At 35.4% G+C, this 17,116-nt stretch overlaps 1 protein-coding gene across 1 annotated transcript in view; it reads left to right on the top strand.

The window, feature by feature from the left end:
• The window catches only part of LOC106094757 (intermembrane lipid transfer protein Vps13D), a 502,283-nt gene extending 485,670 nt beyond the window's left edge, over positions 1-16,613 (top strand). The window contains exon 19 of the mRNA XM_059360895.1: positions 16,357-16,613. Coding sequence (XP_059216878.1) covers positions 16,357-16,413 — 57 coding nt within the window. The 3' untranslated portion in view covers positions 16,414-16,613. The remainder of the gene's footprint in view (positions 1-16,356) is intronic.
• The last annotated feature ends 503 nt before the right edge of the window (positions 16,614-17,116 follow it).

Below are 17,116 nucleotides of genomic sequence, written 5' to 3'. Positions count from 1 at the left end.
TGATTCTTTTTACGAATGGTGCAACCAAAACTTTTTGGAACTTAATATTTCCAAATGCAAACACATATAATTTTCAAGAATAACCTCTCTTAAAACTAGCTACTTTTTTGGGTTCTATAGCTTTAAAGACCTTGGATTGCTTCTAGACCAACGCTTAAACGTCCGTCAACACATCTTAATGGTTGTAAACACAGCATGTAGTGCTCTTGGCTTCATAAAACGCTTGAGTTAAGAACTTAATGATTTCTCTGTGACGAAAAACGTATATACTTCGCTAGCCACAAGTAATCTTGAGTACGGTTCAGTGGAATGGGATCCGTATTACAATATTGATTCTGATTTAATAGAATCGGTTCAAAAACAATTTCTGTTATTTTGTCTTCGTCGAAATGGGTGGGACAGAAGTTCATTATCTTCGCATGAGTACCGATTAAATCTTATGAAGCTTCCTATATTAAAAAGTCGTAGAACCATGCTAAACATTAAGTTTTTGACTAAATTAATTCATGGTCAAATAGATTCCAGCTTTGTTTAGAGTCGAATTTTCTTTAACGTTCCTATCAGACCTACCAGATATTTTGATCTTTTGAAAATTTCTTATTATAAAACCAACTATGCCAATAATCATCCTTTTCGGCACCTATGTTATCAATTTAATCAACCTGAATGCAATAGTGTGAGTTAAAACTATCGTGACATTAGCATACACAGTTGCCTCCGGCATGTATGATTTTTGTGGGCGATGTCCCACTTAAATGCGATTGTTTAAAGATCCAAAATGCGCTTCTTGTTTAACATCAAAAATGGAACATTAGCAGCACAAATTTAATTTGCCGTTTTCATGCAAAGAATGTTTTCAATGAAAACACAGTCTTCTGCGACTAATTCCCGAAAAATTATTATTTTTTATTATTTTGTTTTTATTTGCTGTGTGTAATTTAAAAAAATTGTCATTAACGTACAAAGCTCAGACTCAGATGGCGTTTTATAGTAATTAATTAAAAAAATAAATGAAATAAAATAAAAGTATTTAAATTTGAATTCAGTCCAAAATCTTTTAAGAATACTGCGCTAAAAAGAATAAAACAACAACAAAAGAAAAAATACAACACGCGCGATAACCTTTTTGTCCGAGTTCGCCAAAAAGTAATTGCGGATTTTTTAAAAAAAAGTAAATGCATTTTTAATAAAACTTAGAATGAACTTTAATCAAATATACTTTTTTACACTTTTTTTCTAAAGCAAGCTAAAAGTAACAGCTGATAACTGACAGAAGAAAGAATGCAATTACAGAGTCACAAGCTATGAAAAAATTTGTCAACGCCGACTATATGAAAAATCCGCAATTTCTTTTTGGGCAATCCAATATTATAGTTTCATGCATCCTTATTGAGCATTCAAAATGCGCATTAGTATGCTAGAATATTTTCGTATTGCTTCCAGGAAAAATTTTTTGCTGGGTAATGTTTGCTTTGCCATTTTCAACAGAAAAAAATTTTTGTTTTAGCGAAAAAAATTTCCTATTTTGAAAACAAATTTCGTTGAGTGTAGACTAGATTATGGAAAATTGGTATTTTAAATTTTAAACAGCTATTGTTTTTATTTAAAAATTGCAAGAAGTTCTTTTGAAGGCCAGCCCATATACACTCAATGAAATTTGTTATTAAATACAGCAGAAATGTTTGCTAAAACAACAGTTTTTGTCAACTACCAAAATCTTCCGTTTTAAACACAAAATTCTGTTGAAATATTTCGAAACGTAGCTAAACTCGCTAGCCAATTTTATTGCTCTGCTACTCGATGCTACTTTTTTTTTAATTTTATACCCTCCACCATAGGATGGGGGTATATTAATTGCGCCATTCCGTTTGTAACACCTTGAAATTTGCTTCTAAGACCCCTTAAAGTATATTTATTCTTGATCGTCATTATATTCTGAGTCGATCTATTCGTCGACTTAACGCTAACTTTCGAAGGAGTAAAGCTAGACGCTTGAAGTTTGGCACAAATATATCTTATTAGTGTTATAAGTTGGGATTGTATATTGTATTGTATTGTATTGTATATAGCTGCCATATAAACTGATTTTGGGTCCTGACTTCTTGAGCATTTAGAGGGCGCACTTCTCATCCGATTGGCTGAAATTTAGCATGAAGTGTTTTGTTATGCTTCCAACAACTGTGCTAAGTATGGTTTAAATCGATCCATAACCTGATATAGCTGCCATATATACCGATGTTGGATCTTGACTTCAAGAGCCAATACAGGGCGCAATTCTTATTCGATTTGGCTGAGATTTAGCATGAAGTTGTTTGTTATGATTTCGTACAACTGCGGTGAATAACCTGATATGGCTGCCATATAAACCGCCATATAAACTTCTTAATCATCTAGAGAGTGCAACTCTTATCCGATTATGCTGAAATTTTGTACAACGGCTTCTCCTATCTTTAGCATGATACAGCTCCCATATAAACCGATCTGCGGATTATGCTTCTTGAGCCCCTACAACTGCGGTGAATAACCTGATATGGCTGCCATATAAACCGTTCTGGGATCTTGACTTCTTAATCATCTAGAGAGTGCAACTCTTATCCGATTATGCTGAAATTTTGTACAACGGCTTCTCCTATCTTTAGCATGATACAGCTCCCATATAAACCGATCTGCGGATTATGCTTCTTGAGCCCCTACAAGGCGCAATTCTTATGCGAATGGGCTGAAATATTTCCCAATGACTTCTACTAGGGTCTTCAATATTCAATTCACTTCACTTATGGCCCGGACCATAACTTGATATCTCCAATTTGCCTAAAAAGAGAAACCGCGCAAAGAAATCGACAAATGCGATTCATGGTGGAGGGTACATAAGATTCGGCCCGGCCGAACTTAGCACGCTCTTACTTGTTATTTTTTTATTAGAATATAAATACTTATTTAATTCTTTGGAAAATACAGTTTCCTTATGATTAATTTCTTATGTTTCTAACAAAAGGCACAATCTCTCTATTGAATATATTCAAATTTTTTGTAATTTCATTTTATATGGTAACAAGTTATATAACTGTAATCCTCTATAAAAAAAAGCGATCGCTATATTTGTGCCGTTTTTATCTTTTTCTTTAGTGTTTTTCTCATTAAGTTTTAGTTTGTTCATGTTTAACCATATTTTTTATTTATTTTGATTTAACTTTGAATAGCATTGATAATCGGATTCTGTTTCCGTATATATTTACTTATCATCTGCGTGTAGGACTACTACACATTTTTGTTTATTATCCGGGAGATCATTGATGTACAAAATAAAAAGTAACGGACCTAAGATAGATCCTTGAGGAACACCGAAGTCGTTATACATGTTATCTGATATTTCGTTGTTTACTCTTGTCATTTGTCTCCTATGTTTCAAATACAACTCGAACCACATTAATGATTTTCGTTTCCTTCCATATTTGTGTAGCTTTTGTATTAAGTGCCTCTGTCAAATGTTTTTGTTCTTTTTTCTACACTTTTCCATCTGTCAACTGCGTAATTCGCTGATGTCTCGCAAGAGTACGTTTTCGGAATCCAGATTGATGTTTAAAAATATTATTATTATTCTCCAGATATCTTTGATCACGTCTCGATAATCTTTTCGCATATTTGCATCGAGTTTATCGGCCTGAATTTTTTAAATTTTTTGTTTTTGATTTTTTTTTGCTATTGGAGTTATCATAGATTCTGTCCAATTTTCTAGGAATATACCTGTTTCTATCGATTTATAAATTATGTGCAACAAAAGTTTTCCTATTGTTTCCCAATTATTCATTATTATTTAGACATTTTCGGATAATCAGGCGATTTCTTTATATGTTGGAAAATTGTTTTTAAGTTCTCAATGGTTATTAACCGAAATCTTAATCTTGAATTTAATACTATAATGTTGTTGCTATATAGCACACTGTCTATAAATTTTTGAATTGACTTGATGCTATTTACAAAAAAGTATGAAATTTATTCGCTTTACTGCAGTTACCTTGGCACTCTTGATTTTTGAATATCACAGTTTTTATCTCAGTTTGGGGGTTTTTTAGACAAGGTTTTTAATTTCCTTCCACACCTGTTTTTGATTTGTGCATTATTTATTATATATGTTATAAATATATTCTTTTCATTTTGGATTCTCACTTTATATTTATTTCTTATGGAAGCCACCGTAGTGCAGAGGTTAGCATGTCCGCCTATGACGCTGAACGCCTGGGTTCCTGGCGAGACCATCAGAAAAAATTTTCAGTGGTGGTTTTCCCCTCCTAATGCTGGCAACATTTGTGAAACTTCTCTCCAAAGAGGTGTCGCACTGCGGCACGCCGTTCGGAATCGGCTATAAAAAGGAGGCCTCTTATCATTGAGAAATTTGCCCGTGTTCCTTAATGGAATGTTCATGGGCAAAATTTGCAATTTGCAATTTGCAATTCATTTCTTATCGATATATAGCTATCCCAAGCTGAAGTTGTCTTTTCTAATATTGCCTTTTTGCAATTAATGATTTTGTCTTTTTTCTTGCTTGCATTGTTAAATCGTTTATTTATTTTTGGGCTATCGAATCCTATGACTATAATTATAATATGCGACTGTGAATTTGTAAATTGTATTTTCTAAGCATTCTTCTATTCTATTTTGTACCTCGGCGTTCACATCCGTTTTCAAGTATGCGATAACTTATGTTACGTGTATTTGTTTTGAAGGCATTTTTTCATAACTAAATTTCTCAATTTTATATATTAATTTAATGAATGTTGAAGTAGGACAAATGAAAACATCCGTACGGTTTGGTGATATTTTCAAATATTTTTTATTATTCCACTTTATCCTGCTTATATACAATCTTACCAACTAATTCTTAAACTACCCTAAGCGACAATTCTTATCTTCCTCATTAGACGAATAGTAAACAGTACCCTTCAAGTGATAAGTGGGTCATAAACTACCTGAGCATCTTCAATATGTGCGTCACGAAGACCTAAAACAATTGTCGTTTGCAAACACAATTACTTTATGGCTATATTAGATATGCATTAAGGAAACCATAAACTGTAAATAGATAACTGATTTCTATTGAAAAAATAGAGATAAATGATCCTATTGAACTGAACTACTTTGATAAAAAATATGCTTAAGATATTTTATTACTCTACATTAAGATTATTCTAATGTATAGATTATGTTCATATTTTTATGAACATTCTCCCGGCCGGCAAATGAACTGCCTAGACCGTCGGCACCCCTGGGAACTGAATTGCAGAATATGCGTCTCTTTCTTATCTTTCCTCTTATGCATAGAATTATGAGCATTATAGATATTATTATAACTAAAATAAGTGCTAAGTGACCGGACCAATAATGGAACTCTAAACTTCTTAATTTTATTTTTTTCCTTCTTTAAATAGTCCACGACCTTCTTCAGTTGGTTGATCTCTTCATGATGATTGACCAGTACATTTCCAAGCGGTTTTATTATTTCTCTTTCAGCCGGACTCACATCCTTTAAAAGAATTGAGGGAAATTGGGAAGCTATCTCATCCCTTTGCTGATGGACCGCCACCAATGTGAATTTGTCTATCGTTGCCGTACAGTCTGGCGCTAGGACTAAAATACCTTGTTGTGGAAGCTCCATTAGAGTTTGCTGTTTATCCGAACATTTCACGTGGGCTTTTGTGTTGGCAAATATTTTGAATAACCAGTCTGCCTTGCGTTTGAGCTGTATAAAGTATGGACTGTTTTGTACTTCATCGTAAGTGCACTTTAAGTTTATGTGTGGCCTCAGTGGAGCTAACTCGCAATCATTTGTAGACGCATCTCTGTACACTATATACGGCGCCTTTATCCTCGCTATCATGACGGCATTATTTCGTTCAAAAGGGATCGGAATAACCATGTATAGTTGCGATGACTGCCTGTTGAAGAGGTATTTTCAAGTCGATTACAAACTGAGTGCCTACAAACATTCCATGACCTCTCATTAAATGCAACACCTCCTTCAGTTCTGTACCAGTGCTTTTACCGGGTAAAACATACTTCTCTTGCAGAGCATTACGTATTCTTATTATCTCAGGCTGCAGTTGACTGGGGCTCATGATCACGGGGTGAAAGTGACCATTGTTCACTTCGAACAATACGCCGATGACCTCTTTCTGCGCCTCATCACATTATGCGATACTTTCGTGTATTTCTTTGGTGATCATAAAGAACCGAATTGATTCTCTATACACGTAATAGTTCTCGTTCATTGTGGCGCTTATGTTCTCAATTTTGCACTTCATTACCTTAAAGTGCGAATTGACTTCATCCGTCGTTTTCTTTAGCAGATTGGCCACAGCATCAACTACAGATGTCTGCTTCCTTACTAGTTCTTTAAGATCATGTTGGTTGGCTAATAGATTTCTCATGTTGTTTTCCATTGCCACGCGATTTTCGTCGTCCATCACTCCGAAAGCCCAATGCTGAAAAGAGACTACGAACTTCAATGGAGCCCCTCTTTTCTGGCATCTATCTCCTTTCATAAATAAACGATTATTCGCCTTTATTTTACTTATTTTGTACTCCATGTTCCTTATAACTGACCAGCACTGATCTTCAAATGTTTGGAGTCTTGGACATATTTCTTTTGCTTTGTCCAGTAATCTTGCTGCAAGCTCCAACGTATCCAAATAAGGTTGCATTTCAAAATATATGACCATGTTCCATGAAGATGAGGACATATGTATCTGTGAACTGTTCAGCTCGTGTACAAACGAAGCTTTAGTTGGCATCAACATACAAATGTTTACCAACATAATCATCATCATTGTGGGATTCCCCAGTATTCTTGGTAAGAGCGTAGTCGTGTTTAATTGACATTAAAATGCCATTTTATTTGTTCATTTTCCAAGATCGCTTGATTTACCCCTCCTTGCAAAGAATCGTCTAAGAGCTACTAGAAATGCATCCGTAGTAAGCTCGCTCACTGCTTCAAAATGAATAGCTTTAATTACCATACAGACAAAAACAGCTACGTAAACTTTCATGGATTTCGTTCCCCTAATTTTGGAGCATCTTAGTTGAATCGGACCCGCATAATCAATTCCACAATGTTGAAATGGCTGGCTTATATTGACTCTGTATGCTGGAAGGTCACCCATCACTTGATTTCTTTCTTTTCCTCTATAACGTATACATTTTGGGCAGCATCTTACACATAGCTTTATTCTCCTCTTTGCCCCTATCCAGTACTTCCTTCGTATCATATTTTCCATTACCCTATTTCCTCCATGCAGTGTTTCGAAATGGATATGGCGGATGATGTTTCCTGCCAAACTCGACTTTTGAATAATAATCGGATGTTTTTGATTATACGGTAATGTTGAATAATGAAGTCTTCCTCCGACTCTCATCACTCCAAGACTGTCTAACTGAGGGTGTAATAAGGCTAATTTGCTTCGTGTAATCAACGGCTCCTGATACTTTTAATTGTTTCATTTCCGCTGGCCATTCTAGTTCCTGGTGCAGTTTAATTATTCTCATTTCAGCCTCTTCTAGCTCGATCGCTGTTAAATGCTCTATTTCTGCTTTCGTTTCTCTCAATTCTTTAATGAACAGCAGTATGTATGCTATGACCCTTTGTTGTTTCTTGAATGACGAAAATTGCATAATTTTTTCATACACGCCATTCTCTTTCGCTGAAATTTTTGTGGCTGCTGACACTGCTGATTTCGCGTTTATTTTGGGCCATCACCTTTTACTAGCCATTCAGGCCCATTCCACCATATCCTGTTGGTTATTAATGTCTCAGAGGAAACGCCTCTTGATCCTAAATCTGCTGGGTTTTCTTTTGATTTAACATATCCCCATTTCGCTTCAGGGATTCGTTTCAAAATATCCCCAACTCTATTTCTTATAAATTTGTCTTTATTTTTTGAGTTGTTTATCCATGATAACGTGATCATGGAATCACTCCATGCACACATTTTTGCCGTTGATGTCAAGACATTTTTTATCTTTTGAAGTAGCTTCGCCAAGAGGTGTGCTGCACATAATTCCAATTTTGAGAGAGTCTTCGCATTTTTAATGGGATTTACTTTACTTTTTGCGGCCACTATTGTTATTTTAGACTCAACCTTCAGATACACTACTGCTGCGTATGCCTTTTCAGGCGCATCAGCAAATCCATGCAGCTATACTCCACTAGGTGGTGTTATTTGAAACCATCTTGGTATCTGCAAACTTTTCAGTGAGTGAAGACTTTGCGCAAATCTCTTCCACTCAGCGCTCAATTTTTCCTCCAATAGTACGTCCCATTCTATTTGTTGCTTCCATAAATATTGAATGAATAGCTTGGCTGTTACCGTGACTGGGGTCAGCCAACCCAATGGACCGAAATTTTTTGCCAGACTGGACAACGCCAATCTCTTAGTTACTCTATCTTCATCGCCTATTTGCATGTTGAATGTGAAGCAATCCATGGTTAGGTTTCACTGTAACCCTAATGTTTTCAGACACTTATCTTCTCGTATTTGTAACAATTCATTTTCCTCTCCTCTGCTTACGGCACGGAACATTTATTCCACATCGGCTGATATAAAGATCTCCACTTAGTAATGATGTCGAATATTTCCTTTTGTAGTTGTGGACCCGTATGAAGGATATTGTTCAGTGACTTTCCATTCGATGTTTTTGATAATGCATCGAACACAACCCTTACTTTTGTGGTACGACTTGTTTCTCGTACAACCGCTTGATGTGGCATATAATACTTCGCTGGTTTCTTCGTCTCTACTTTCACCATGTGCCCCACTTATATTAGCTCATCTATCGTTCTTACATATTCTCCTCTCAACTCCGCACATTCTTTCAGTCTTTTCTCCAAATTTAAAAATCTTTCCATTGCTCTTTTATGTGATTCTCCCAATTCCTTGTCTTCAGCAAACGGTAACCTGACAACAAATCTTCCTGATTGGTCTACTCGTTTTGTTTCTTCATAAAGTTGTAAGCAATAATCATCTTCCATAATCGTTTCTTCGTCTTCAATCTACTCAATTTCCCAAAATCGTTCAATAGTTGTTGTAGCAACATACCTCCCGCTGTCTTTTCCAGACTTCATTAGTATTGTTCCAGACAGGATTCAGCCAAACTTCGTGTTCTGTGCCACTATCGCTTCATCATGACGAACTCCTTCCTCCAATATTTGTGGGAAAAGGTCGGCCCCAACCTTTCAGATTTGTTGAAGTTTCAATCGGCCAGGTTTATGTTCCTCCATCTTCCAACATTGTATTGGAAGCTATTATTTGGATGAGCTGATGCTAGTTTCGGCAGGACTAGTGCTTCCATTTTGATTTTATTGTTGCTGACAAATCTAGGTCTTATTTCCAATAGTACTTTAGATTTTGCCATTCCCACATGGTTTCTCCGAGACCTCGTAGTTTCACCTCAGTCGTCATCTTTGGTAGTTGTAGTAGCTGCGCTGCGTCTTCCGATACCGATGTTATTTGCGATCCTTGGTCGATTAAAGCTCATAATGTTACGTATTCTCCATGTAAGGACTTTACACGAACTTGGGCGGTAGCCAGAAGAACATTTCCTGAGGAGTTGGTTGTCATTGCCTTCGTTTTGTTGATTCTCTCCAAATGGATTAGTGTGTTATGGCTCAATCCGCACTTCTGATATTTGCCATCGCTCAAAACACCGCTCATCTTTCCCGTACTTCAGACATTTGAGGCACAACTGGGCTGTCTTTACCCAACTATATCGATCGTTCGATGACTGTGACGCAAATCTCCTACAAGCAACAATGTCGGTCATTCCAGGTCTATACTGTGTCTTAAATAGTCCTGGCACGAATTGTTTTCTGCTTGTTGAAGCCTCCAGTGCTTGATACTGCTGTTCCAGAAAGTCCAACACATCTGCCAGTCTTTTTATTTTTTTAGATTTTTTTTTTCTTACATTTTGCTCATACTTGACGAGCCCTTCCTTATCTAGTTAACGTATGATAATTCGGGCCAAAATTCCGGATCCGCATGTTCTAAAGGAACATCTATTGCCTTCAATGCATGAATACTTTTATTCACGCTGTCTAGCAATTTTCTTAGACACACCGCCACTTGGCTGTTTATATTTGGGTGGTCCAGAATCTTGTCCACTAGTTTCGTGAACAAAATTCTTTTATTATTATATCTCTACTCCAGCAATTCCCATGCTGCTTTATAGTTTGCGTCTGTGACTTGCAGATGCTGAATTAAACTGAAGGCCTCTCCTTTTCAAATTCGTTTTTAGGTAGTACAGTTATTGAACTTCGATAATTGTGAGTTTCCATCTACCATTTTCTTAAACAGGTCATGGAAGGAATTCCATTTCTCCACATTTCCATGGAAGCATGGAATCTCTATTCTTTTTAATTCGACAGCCCGTGTTTCTTCTTTCGAGGCACTCATCCTCCCAATTATATTTAGTATTTTTTGTGTTCATTTCTTCTTCTATGTCTTCTAGTTCTTCATCCACTTCTTCCATACCATGTTCCGTGGTTAATTCCAAATGAAGCTGTTTGATGTCGTCGAATTGTTTTTCCCACATAGACTTCATATTTTCTGGAGCATATATAGAGACCCCAGAAATATCTGCTTCAATGGCATCGGAAAGCTTCAAGATCTTTCTGCGGAATCGAGACAGTACTGCATTTTTCCTGTCACTATTGGCATGTGGGGTGGCTATTGTCAATTCCTTCAACGCTGCTCGCTCTTCTACCTGCTGAGTGATTTCTCTCTTCTTTTCATAAAATTGCTCTTATAGTATCTGCTCCATTTTGTTCGTTTTTTGAAATACCTCCTTCTGTCTCTTCAGTTGCTTCTAGTGTGTTTGAAATTGCAATAGCATGTTCTGCTGTAATGCCCGAAATTGCTCCATTACTGCTCTTTGGTTCTCTTTCTTCTTTGTACCCTTTTCGTGCTCAGTTGTCGTTGTAGGATTTGTCAGTAGCGCAAGTTCCACTTTTTCGCTTCCGGATTCATCATTTTCGGGCTCCTCTCTTATTTTTTGCATGTGTTCCTTACATTTTTCATAGGAACTCTCAATTCTTTCCCAGATGTTTTCCTTGAGGTAGGCATCGTTATTTGGCCCAAGTTGCAATAATTTATAATTATTTAGCTTTGCTTCCTCCATTTTATTCTCTAGCGACTTGGACGTACTTTCCAATGTAGCCTTTCTGAACTTCTCCTTCTTTAGTTTTTCATAAAACGTCAATGATTTCCTTGAAGATTTTATTTTGAATTTTATAAGGAATGTGTCTATCTGTCGAATAGTAAACAGTACCTAAATACAGAGACCCCTTCAAGTGATAAGTGGGACATAAACTACCTGTGCATCTTCCATATGTGCGGCAGGAAGACCTAAAACAATTATCGTTTGTAAACACAATTACTTTATGGCTACATTAGATATGCATTTAGGAAACCATAAACTGTAAATAGATAACTGATTTCTATTGAAAAAATAGAGATAAATGATCCTATTGAAGTGAACTATTTTGATAAGAAAAGTATGCTTAAGATATTTTATTACTCTACATTAAGATTATTCTAAATTTTGTGTTGCCCTCGTATAATTGCCCTGTTGCCCCTGTTATCATTTATAGTCCGTTGAATCTTTTGTTTGTAATATGATTCCTTTTTCCAATCAATAAAATCGCCTGATATGACTATTTCATTCTGCAGCTCATATAAATTCTCTATCAAATTTTCAAAAGTTTGAATGAGTTCTGCTTCGGCACCTTTTTGACCTGTATACTACATTTGAGCGCAATTGTTGATTGTTTCTGTTTGTTCCGCAAATTCCGCTATCCAATACATTTTCAAATAAATTTTCTATACTCCATATTTTGTTAACGTATAACATTACTGCCACTGTTCTATTTGAACTGGAATATATTATCTAACTTTGATAGTCTTTGAAATTAATTTCGTGACTGTCAATGTCCTCTGTTATTGTGTTTCAGATAGTATCATGAAATCTGGATTGTGTTCCGTCAACAATACTTCGCTGGATTTATATTGTTTATTATTCCCTTTATACTCGTTAGCTTTTACGGCCTCAAACTGGTTCTTCTCTTCCTCGCATTCAGTTTAGTTTTATGTACCGGACACGCCTTGTCCGAAGTTATGTGGTTCTCGTCCAGTTTAACCTTTGATTAATTTTCACGCAATTTATAAACTTTTTAATGGGTTTCATGTTGTACTCCTTAGAGTTCCGTGACATTTGTAACACGTTTCGTCATTTTTGCATTCAGCCGACTTATGGTTGTATCTCTTGCATTTAAAACATTTTAGTATACCAGTTCCATCATAAATTCTACATCTTTCGCATCCCACATTAATTTTTTTCTTTTTCGTAATTTTATTTTATGTTTCACACTCAACTCTTATTCTTGCATTATTAATCACTTCATTATTTCTCTTATATTGATATAAACTCTCCACTTTTATATTGGCTTCATTCAATAAAAAATTCTGTCCTTTTATTCTTTTTATTAATTCCTCTGCTGAATATTTAAAACTCATATCCATTGTATTTATTCTCATAACAATTTAAATCGGAACTTTTATTTCATAATTCTCACCCATTTCATTTTCAATAGCTTTTTTATTTTTCACGTTCCTCAGTATTATCATTTTGAATTATCAAAGCTCCATTTGTTCTATTCTCCACATAATTATTTTAAAATTGGCGGGATGCTCCCGTTCAAGTCTTCGTTAGTTTTTACTATACCTTGCTTCTTCTTAGGTTTGCAATCAATAGAACTTGTTTTTTTACTTCTGGCAATGCCGTCTTTGCCTATAAGGCCTCTACAAATGACTCTTTGCTTTGTTTGCAATTTCTTTCCTCCATTACTTCACACACACATTCTTGTTACTCTCTTCTATTGCCTTCATAATTGTATTATTCGATCTTATTTTTTTGTTTTGCACCGTAAAGCTTTCTTATTTCATCTACGTTTTTCTGCCATGTTTGTTGTGTGTTGACAATTATTTGCAGTCTCTCCTCACATCGATGTTCAATAGCTTCCAGTAGTTGTTTGATTTCATGTTCATTTTGTTTCAAGCACAGTTCGAATTCATTTTTATATTCGCTCAGCTATTGTTTGTTTTTGTTTACTCCATCTTAAATATCCCGCAACACGGAATCTACATTGTGTATGTATTGTACACAATTATTACACATGCACAAAGTTGCCCGCCTCCAACATAGCTGCGAAATAATAATTATCGCGTGAATTCCCGTTTCGCCGCGAATCACGCCTTTGCACTTATAGCACTCAGCCATAGTTGACCGGTGTCTTTATTATCATTTTTAATGAAAGCTATTGGGTTGCCCAAAAAGTAATTGTCGGTAATATAGTAGTAATATAGTCGGCGTTGACAAATTTTTTCAACGGCTTGTGACTCTGTAATTGCATTCTTTCTTCTGTCAGTTATCAGCTGTTACTTTTAGCTTGCTTTAGAAAAAAGGGCGCGAAATTTTGTTTACATTTGTTTGTTTGGCGTCAATTTTAATATGGGTACCACATGTATTGAAAGAAATTCATTTAACAAACCGAATCAACGTTTGTGATATGCACCTTAAACGCAATGAATTCGATCCGTTTTTAAAACGAATCATAACTGGAGATGAAAAATGGATTGTTTACAACAACGTTAGTCGAAAACGATCATGGTCCAAGCATGGTGAACCAGTTCAAACCACTTCAAAGGCTGATATCCACCAAAAGAAGGTTATGCTATCTGTTTGGTGGGATTGGAAGGGTGTGGTATATTTTGAGCTGCTTCCAAGGAACCAAACGATTAACTCAGATGTTTACTGTCAACAATTGGACAAATTGAATACAGCCATCAAGGAGAAGCGACCAGAATTGGTCAATCGTAAAGGTGTCATATTCCACCAGGACAATGCTAGACCGCACACATCTTTGGCCACTCGCCAAAAACTGAGTGAGCTTGGCTGGGAACTTTTGGTGCATCCACCATATAGCCCTGTGTTTATTTCGATCTTTGCAGAACTCCTTAAATGGTAAAACTTTCGGCAATGATGAGGCTATAAAATCGCACTTGGCTCAGTTTTTTGCAGATAAAGGCCGAAGTTCTATGAGCGTGGAATACTCAATTTGCCAGGAAGATGGCAAAAGGTTATCGAACAAAATGGCAATTATATATTTGATTAAAGTTCATTCTAAGTTCTATTAAAAATGCATTTACTTTCTTTTAAAAAATTCGCAATTACTTTTTAGGCAACCCAATATTAGTGATTTTCCAAGAACTTCAGTTTTTAATTGTTCGTTTGACACCGTTGAGTGAATTAATTAGTATTTTTGTTCGTTTTTTTTTTCTAAGAGCTTATTATTTCGCTTGTTGTCGATTTGATATTTCTCCTCCTTTTTGCTTGCTATTTTTCATCACTTCAACAAAGTATTCTGCTCAGCTTTCGGAATAGTTGCGAAAAATTGTTACAAAATATCATAATTCCTTTTAACATAATTACATGAAATTTTGTTTAGCAACGCCACTTTACCTTATCTAGGATTAATTGCTTTTATGTGTTCCTTTTAAGCCATTAGTATAAAAAAGTCTATTATTTATTTCACATGTTATTGGCTTATACATTTTTATATGGAGTTTGACAGATTTCCGCATGAAAAGAGGAACAGAATATTAACCCTTGAACTTTGGTTTGTTTCGCAGACGACACGCGATCTTTCGAATATGCTTTTATTTATGTTTGCTTGTTACGACCGATCATGTGTTTTGATTGTTTCAGATGTTTTTTACCCTACACCACTACTGTGGTACAGGGTATTATAACTTCCCAAAAGGAAGAGAGATAGACCCATTGATAAGTATACCGATCGACTTTGAATCACGTTCTGATTCGATTTAGCTATGCCCGTCTGTCTGTCCGCCTGTCCATGTTATTTTGTGTACAAAGTACAGGTCGCAGTTTTCATCCGATCGTCTTCAAATTTGGTATGGGAATGTTTTTCGGCCTAGAGACGAAGCCTATTGAAATTGGTTAACCGTTTGTCTCGAAATTTGACAGGAAGGATTTTTTTTATGACTCTCGATATTACTGGAGAATTTTATAGAAATCGGTTCAAATTTGGATATAGCTCCCATATATACGTTCGTCCGATTTGCAATAATAAAGCAATAAAATAGTGATTTGTTTACCGATTCTCTCGAACTTTCGCAGGAAGGATTTTCTTATAATTCTCGATATTACTGTTGAATTTCATAGAAATCGGTTCAGATTAAGATATAGCTCTTATATATATATATCGCCCGATTTTCACTCCTAGACCCACTGCAAGCGCATTTATTGACCAATCTTCCCAAAATTTCGTACAACGCTTTCCTCGACGACTTCCACAATATCCATAAACTTTGATGGAAATCGATTCAGATTTAGATATAGCTCCCACCTAAATGTTCGTCGACCGTAGTTATTACATTTTGAACATATTTGCTTTGTTCGAAATTTGATACAGTAATTTTAATAACCTATCTGAATACATCCACCGAGGCCCATCAAAATTGGTTCAGAATCAGCTATAGCCCCACTTTTGTATTTATAGGGTAGGTGTAGGGTATTATAAAATCGGCACCGCCCGACTTTTGCCTTTTCTTACTGGTTTCTGGCTGCGATTAGGCAATTTCATTTCTTTCAAAAAATTTAAACCGGTTTTTTCATTTTATTTTAGTTAAATATCTTTCCACAACCCTACCATAAAGCAGCAGTAATTTTCAGCAAACAACAAGCTGTCTGACTGCTGTTCTGAAATTGCAAATATTTAGATATGACAGCAGAACTACTGCTGCTACAGCAGTAAAATTAACTACCAACAGTCAACAAACAGTTCAGGCTTTTTTCTATGAGTGTAGCAGCAAAATCTTAATATACTCCGCAGCTTCTTCGGCAAATTTTACAAAATCGGAAACTATTTGGGCCTTTAAGGAATTTTAGTTAATTGGTCTGCAGCGTTTCATCAGTTTAAAAGTTTGGCAGAATATCCAAAGTAATGTGTCTTTGATTGGTTCCATGTATTTGCTACCGAATTTCCTAGAGCTTCGTACCGACCTAAGTCTAGTACTAAGTTCGTTCTATTAATTGATTGCGAAATTTGCAGCGTTGGACGAAAACACACAAAATAATCATACATCGACACACAACAAAAGCCAGTTCGCTTGCACAAACTTGAAAACACGCATTTTCGTTATATTTAATGTTGAATTTTAGCGTATCGTGCATTTAAATGTTTAACATCTTATTTATAGCGCTAATAGATAATCTTTTAACTAATTTCAGATAAATTACGCGAAATCAATATTCGATGAGCGTGAACATTGTTTGGCCAATATCTGAATCTTCGATATTAATTATGTCCATATGGATGAAATGTATATGTAATATGGAATAGAATAATATACAAATGGAAATGAAATAATATATACAAATATTTGTATTATGGACAAACGTAATGATATTGTTTTGTTTATAACTACTATTTTATAGAAGAAAAAAAATAAAATTAATAAAAATTGGTTGAAAACAACTCTGTAATATTGTGAGACTTTTGTAGACTTAAGGCGCCCCCTACATATGAAATCTTTTCCACCAATGGTACGCAGTAAGTATATTTTTTTATTCACAATCGTATTGTTGTTAAGAATTTTTGCCGAACAACAATTTAAATTTTTACACATTTTAGGCGTGAGACAAATGGTTATAAAGTTGAAAGGATTGGTGAAAATGTGACATTTGAGTGTGATGAAAGTTTTGTGAGCCCAGGTGTGATTCACTAACTAAGTCTAACCCTTTGAGTACGAATAATTAACCGCTAGATAAAGTTTTGATTTTATTGTAGACTTGTGCTATTAGTATATAGCACAAGTAAGGTGTCGCCGAAATGTTAGAAATGTTGCTGCTTCTACAAAAATAATCATGGGACACATATGTCTCATTCGTCCTCAAAGGTTAATATTTCGGTTGAATAGTGTCTTCGAAAATTGCTCAGAATTCAAAATAAATCATATCTCTGGCTCTGTTAAGATTGCCAATAATTGAA

The sequence above is a fragment of the Stomoxys calcitrans genome, chromosome 1 (genome assembly GCF_963082655.1).
Source record: "Stomoxys calcitrans chromosome 1, idStoCalc2.1, whole genome shotgun sequence".
In the NCBI taxonomy this organism is placed as follows: Eukaryota; Metazoa; Arthropoda; class Insecta; order Diptera; family Muscidae; genus Stomoxys; species Stomoxys calcitrans.
The sequence above is the reverse complement of the archived record's forward strand: the minus strand, read 5'-3'. Positions and strand labels throughout refer to the sequence as shown.